Source organism: Notolepis coatsorum (genome assembly GCF_963971535.1).
Source record: "Notolepis coatsorum genome assembly, chromosome: 4".
NCBI lineage: Eukaryota > Metazoa > Chordata > Actinopteri > Aulopiformes > Paralepididae > Notolepis > Notolepis coatsorum.
The window spans coordinates 108500287-108507560 of NC_140168.1; the positions used below are offsets into that span (position 1 = coordinate 108500287).

At 41.9% G+C, this 7274-nt stretch overlaps 1 protein-coding gene across 1 annotated transcript in view; it reads right to left on the reverse strand.

The window, feature by feature from the left end:
- Positions 1-993: 993 nt before the first annotated feature.
- LOC311226651 (protein AF-9-like) overlaps positions 994-7274 on the reverse strand; it is a gene marked incomplete at both ends in the record, with an annotated part of 25836 nt that continues 19555 nt past the window's right edge. The window contains one exon of the mRNA XM_084312068.1: positions 994-1125. Coding sequence (XP_084168194.1) covers positions 994-1125 — 132 coding nt within the window. The remainder of the gene's footprint in view (positions 1126-7274) is intronic.

A 7274-nucleotide genomic window follows, 5' to 3' on the forward strand; every position in this document is an offset into this window, starting at 1 on the left:
TTAGCTTGGCAAGCTCCGTGTAACCAAGACAACAGACTCGTGTAACCAAGACAAGAAAACAAAATGGCTCCTGTTGCAACACATTACAGGAAATGGCTGATAGCCGACCTTTTGGTACAAGGTTTTCTTTTGTTGATTTGCTGTATGTAACGGGAACATTCGACTGAATGATTTGTGCTCAGCTCACACCAGCGACTGATGATCTACTTCATATGTTTTCAGAAAGGGCAGAATATGATTTACTCTTTATGACATTTCATCGCCATTCAAGTCATCGTTAGTTAACGTCAATGTCTGTCTCCATTATGTTCAACTGTCATACAGATTCAAGAGAGGCTCGTTGTGAAGTGCTTTACACAAAGTAATATTTTTTTTGTCTTTTCCTTGCATTTTTTTAGTTTTTCCTTTTTTTTTCTTTTACTATTACACATACGAAAAACAAACACACGCACCTGCAAATCAAATTCAATAAATAAAAACGGACAATGTCGTAAGGCAGTGTTGACCATGCATTTGTCACAATGAACAGTGAATCCAAAACAAAAACATACATGGTAACAATATGCACATTCATTAAGAGCAACGAGGTCTCGGCTATTCCCATAAAAAAAAAGAAATCAACTGAAGTTTTCTTTTTTCCTTCTCCCAAGGCTTTCTGGGTAATCTCCTGGTCGACAGGTCGACTCCCCAGGGGCAGTGGAACACTTGGCTCCAGTCTCTGTCTTGTGAAGACCCCCCCCCCGCACACACACACACACACGCACACACGCGCACACACTCACACACACACACACACACACACGGCTGGATAGAGAAGGACTGGATCCAGCCACATAGGGGGGGCGGGGAGGGGGGGGGGGGCTTTTTAGCATCACGGCTAAAAGGTCAAGTTTGTGTACAAAAACAAACAAAAACGAAGACCAGAAGAAGAACAGGTAGGCGGGAGGACCGGCGCTACCCGCTCCCTCCACAGCAGCCAGCTGCTCCCGGGCCTCAGGACGTGCCGGAGGTCTCCAGGTAACTCTGCAGCTTCCTCACGGTGCTCTTGTCCAGGGAGCAAAGGTCAAAGTCAAAAGTAGTGTTCGTGATGTGAAAGTGTCCCGTCTCTTCTATGAGGTTTACTATCTGGAAGGGAGAGAAGAGAGGGGGAAAAGGCACACGAGGGGTTAAAAAAATAAAGAAGAAAAAAATGTGGCGGCCATTTTGCTATTTTGTATACGCTCAGGTTGGGTTCGCGTTCCGCGTCTATACTTTCCGTAGCCGCATTTCTGGCAAGACGCTCTCTGATTGGCCGACGCCTGTTTCTACACTGGTTAAGCTTAGGCACTCTTTCGAAGTTGGTTAAGGTTAGAGTTTGTCTTAGAGCAGGGCGATAGAACACCAGGTAGTTTGCAGGCTGTTCGACGCGGAAATGGGCAAAGACACAGCTCGTCACGCGATTGGGCAACAGTGGCCAATCAGAGAGCGTCTGCCAGAAATGCGGCTACGGAAAGTATAGACGCTCCTGTTCCCCAACTTGAGCGCAAATTAAGAGCAAAATGGCCGCCGTGTGACTCGACAGTCCTCAGAAGGCAGAGGCGGAGCTTCGTCTGAGGCGGGGATGGACTCCCGACGCTCCGGAGCTTCAGTCGTCGCCGTGGTAACCAGCGTCAGGGTCACTATTCTAATGCTTTGCGTTCTTCGTTTTTGGCTGTGTTTATTTATTCTTATCTTATATTATTTATGTTCGAACTTTGTAAAGAAACTCAAAGTATTAAGAGCGATGCACTGCTCTGTTCTATTAAGTGTTATGAATAGCTAACACTGTTGTAAATGTTGTTGTATATTTTTATTTAACTATTTTATCACACTTTTTACTGTCTGTTCTATTTTATAATTTTTTGCCTATTTTTAAACTGAATCAAACTGCACTTTTTTACTCTGTCTATTCTATTTTATTATTTTTATTACTGAATCAAACCGTAAACAGAGAGGCCTAGGATGCTAGATCCTAATGTGAAAAACTGTGATTTACCTGACCTTGCTACCTCTCTATCTTTTTTATGCCCGCATATGCCTGTATTTCTTTACTGCGGTGAAGCACTTTGAACTGCAATGTCTGTATGTCCATAAATGTGCATACATCTGCATTAGAAATTGCGTTTAGAAATAATAATCCCAACATTCAGTTCTTCAGATCAGTAAAACGATATCCAACGCTCTCCATTAAGATAAGATATTCCTTTATTGATCCCCTTGGGGATATTTGGGCTTGATAGCAGCATGGGGGGGGGGGGGGGTACAGGTATGGGCAGGGTAATAGTAGAAAGACATAAATAACTAACCTTCTTACCGTCTTATAGCATCATGCACTCTTCCTACTATACTAACATGTCTCTACTACTGTGCACTCAACACTGCAGCACTGTTTGATGATCATTGTTACTCAGCTGAAAGAGTAATACCTTCCTGCTGACCTGTCGTACAGAACTTGTAAGTCGCTTTGGATAAAAGCGTTCAGCTAAATGACTAAATGTACATGCAAATTAGAAAAATATGAGAAAAAATATGAGGGTCTGTGTATGCCGGTTATGACAAATAACAGTTACAAAATAAATAAACTTTACAATAAATATAGGCAATAAAGAATTTGAATCTATGAAACTATGAGTAAGCGTAAAAGTAAATAGTACACGAGGTAAAGTATGCACAAGATCATTGCTACTGGAAGGTAAAGGGAAAGCCTTAGAGCCAGAGGCCTCACATTGATCTAGGGCTGACCTCGACTAGTTGACTATTCGATCGAAAGGAGCCGTAGTCGACTGCCAACCTCTTAGTCGAATGCAAAAAAGATATATAATAATAATAATAGTATAAATATATATATATTTTATCATTCTTTCCAAAAGCAAAGAGGCCTAGAAGCGTGGCTAATGCTAATGGCACGCATACCAGCGAGGCTAACTGCCTACGAAAACAGGCACAGAGGCACTGAAAGAGGATTTCACCCATCTAATGAACACACTAGACTAGACAAATATCAAGATGTATCCATCAGTGGACCAATTTTGCAGAGGACAAGAAGCCTTCAGTCGACTCCTTCAGATATTAAGCACCCCCCACAGCCCAAATGGAATGATAAAAATATATAATAATATAGGCACATTTTTTGCAGTCAAAGTCGACTATACAAATCCTTAGTCGGGGACAGGGGCCTGGAGTGCTGATACTGAGACCTGTTGCTGGGCCGAACACAATACACACCAATTAAAAGCTAATTTGTGGCAAAGCAGTGGGCGACGGGGCGCTGGTTTCTAACTCGCCTGGCGATGGAATGTGGAGTGTGCTCCCACTTTCTCCCAGAGTGCAACAGTGTGTCCTGTGTGTGTGTCTGGTAGTTATAGCAGTGTGTGTGTGTGTGTGTGAGGGGGGGAGCAGTCTACAAATTAGGCCTGTCCCCGACTAAGGATTTGTATAGTCGATTCTGATTGGCCAAAATTTGACGATAGTCGACTACGAATGCAAAAATGCTAAATAAAAATTAACAAATAAAAATAATAAAAAATTATCATTCCATTTGGGCTGTGGGGGGTGCTTAATGTCTGAAGGAGTCGACTGAAGGCTTCTTGTCCTCTGCGAAAGCATGCAATTAGTCCACTGAAAAAAATCCTCTTTCAGTGCCTCTGTGCCCCGTTTTCTTAGGCAGTTAGCCTCGCTGGTATGCGCGCCATTAGCGTTAGCCACGCTTCTAGGCCTCTTTGCTTTTGACAAAAAAAAAAATATATATACATTATAATAAATTTTTCTATTTTGCATTCGACTAAGAGGTTGGCAGTCAACTACGGCTGCTTTCGATCGATTAGTCGACTATTCGACTAGTCGAGGTCAGCCCTACTACAAATCTTTCACTTGAGTAAAAGTATTCTGGAGAGATAGGGACGACCTGATCAGACCTGAACACTTAGCAACCTGTTAAAACGTTTGCAACGATAAAGTATGTGGAAGCAAAGTATGTGGAAGTATGCAATCCTTTTGGACTCCAGTAAAAGTAGAAATATTAACTCATTCAACGCCAGTCACGAGTATAGTCGGGTTAACTAGCCAACCGTTCAGCGCCAATCACGAGTATAGTCAGGTTTTAATCGTTATTTCTTTTTTTTAGCTATATCCATTCATTTTCATCCATCCAGCCTGATGTTATCATTGGGAATGGGTCTGAGCTCGCAAAAGGGCAAATACCGCCACCTACGCCTTCCAGCAGGTATTGCACTCTTTTCGAAATGGTGTAGTTTCTTTTCAGGGCCGATCTGAGCCGTGCGGGCGGGGTTTAAATACTCAGACGAGGCAGGCCTTTACAACGATGGCATGGTACACTAACCCCGCCTGCTCGTTCATGTGTAACGCTCGGTAATGTGGGACGGACCTCCACGAGCAGTATTTGGAATGGCGATCAGATAATTGGATTATTTCTTTTGCATTACATCAGATACCAGGAAGGACTCTATATATAAATCTTGAGTTGATCTGATATTTCTTTCTACCCTGATCGACGCTGTCTGTGTGTCTGTGTGTGGCTGTTTACCGCTGAGTGCAGGAGGTGGCGGGGGGAACCCCCCCGCTACGAGGGCCATTTCATGTATGCATGAGGAAGGATAATAATGATAATCTAGCGTTGATTTCAGGAAGATTCGATAATCAGGCAAAAAATGACAATGTGTTTAGTGTATTCCACTAAAGGGCTATTATCACATCTTTTCCTGGGATTACTAAGAATCACCAAAACTATACTCATATTCAAAACGGTATAATGGAAATGTACCAATGAAAAAACAATCTGTTTCGTGCATGTTGACTGGAAGCAACTCACTGACAGTCGACGGGTGTATTAGACCCATAGCTATAATATAAGATATATTTTAAGTAGAGATGTTCCGATACCATTTTTTCCTTCCCGATCCGATTCCGATACCTAAGCTTTGGGTATCGGCCGATACCGATACTGATCCGATACCAGTGCATACATTTAAAAAAAAATTATATCATATAAATTATAAAACGTTTTTTTTTTTCCTTTTTACATACTGTTTTATATATACTGTTTTTTAGTAATAACTAGAAAGTAATGGTATTTATTCAACAACAGGTGATTGTATAGATTAGTATTAGTATCATTAACCCTTTTCTCGCCAAGAACGTGTTACCATGTCATTGCTCGCCATGCGTAATCTGCCAATGACGCCGTAAGGCGTCTTTGAGATCAATATTTCAAAAATCTGTGATGGCAATCATATTTCACCCACGGAGTCTTGAGATCTCCTGTTTCTCCTCTCAACTCTCCAACGGTTCAAGAGCGCCATCTGGTGGCCGATCGGCGGATCGCCCAAACAGGAAATGAGCGGCAGGAAGTGATGCTCATCCATCTTCGGTCCGGCCACTCGCTATCGCTCGCGGGACTCGAGCTTGACACACTGGATAGCAATCTGTTGCCAATAACTCGATAAACAACATGATTTGGACATATATATTATTATACAACCTGGAAATGGATCGCATATATCAACATCCCATAATCGCGAACTTTCTGCTCCACGCTGACCACCCAACGGTCAGAGGAAGGTGCGGTAAGTTTCAGCGTGTTTGAATATTATGATCCATATAAACTGCTGTGATCTATGTATCGCCCATACTACATGAATGATTTAACTTCGGCCACGGATTTATAAACCCCCCCCCCTCCGGTCACCAGCAGATGATGAGGCAAGACGTTTAGGACCTTGTGCAATTGAAAGTTTTAATATGACGTCAATCGGTATCAAACTACATTTGATGATCTAATATGTATTTAGGGCTATAAATCACGTTCTGCAGAAAACGATAAAAACATATTTATACTTTAGACCGTATTTTAGTATGAATATGTGAATGAAAAAGTAGAACGTTGCTACATCCTAAACGATAGATACTTGACGTTGAATGGGCCATAGTAATGTCAATTTAGCAATACAATTTAAAAAGTTATAGCCCTGCAAAGAAGGGAAACATCTCCATAGACTTACAGTGGTGGCAGAGAGGGGTATAAAATCAGAATAATCCCTGGCAGATAAAGGGTTAATTGACAACTATGCTCAATGAGTTCACCCACGGAAAGGTTGTTGGGACATGGTTCCGCACGGACGTTATACGTTGTTGCACTTGCTACCCAGTCTGCTCCGGTTCAGTTAGCTAGTAGCAGAGGCTCTGGCTAGTAGTAACGTTTATGTTGTGATTTTCGATGCAAAATAAATATTCAACATTCTCTTTTGAGACTCCGCCTCAGACTCTTATCATTTGGCACTAAAAGCTAAACATTGTCACCGGTATGGCTGTCCGCATTATGTCATTAATTGCGTGCATGTGTGGGAGAGGTGACGGCACTTAGGTTAGCCAGTTAACGCGAGCTAGATGGAAAGACAAACAATGTAACGTTACTGGTGAAAAAGTGATTTACCTTGGAATACTCCTTTGCCAACTTGCTGTACTTTGCTTGCAGGTCTGCAGCCATTATTGCTGGATTATGAATAGCTCCAACTTTAGCCAAGGTAACGTTAAGCTAAAACGAGCTTTTCAGGTAGCTCTTCAGCTAATGCTAATAACACCAGCAAGCGAATACGTCAGAGCTCCCCGTCAACACCACTCTGTCGGGACGATGGCATTTAAGAAAGTATCTGATGTTAAAATGACAAACAGCATTGACACTTTAATTCACAGTCGATCAGTTTGTTTTATAATGCTCACTCTCAGCAGGAGGATACCGCACATGTTGTTGATAAATTACGTCATATGGTATTGGAGCATATAATTTACGTGTAGTCGCAGATACCAGCATTTTAGGTTGTATCGGAGGCATTTCCGATACTGGTATCGGTATCGGAACAACTCTGATTTTAAGCACTCGCAAGTGAACAAAGCGCCCCATTGACTTACAGCTCTGGCGTAATAGTGCCCTCTGGCACCCCGACCCGTGGCGCAGAATGAGTTAAAAAGAATTAAATGTAAACAAAATACTCAAAATTGTACTTCGGTGAGAGTATTTGCAATTGATCACACTCAGACATTCCTTTATTTAATTTCATTCATTGACCATCATTCATTGAGTGTTATGTTAAAGGGGCATTTCACAAAAGAAAAAGAAAAAAACAAGGCCGATTTATTATGCATATTTGCACAAATTGATTTAGTTTAACAATCTGTTTACAGTGTTGGTTTTGGGACATGTGGAGATCGATCATGTGCGTAATAAATAAAGTGGTCGGGTG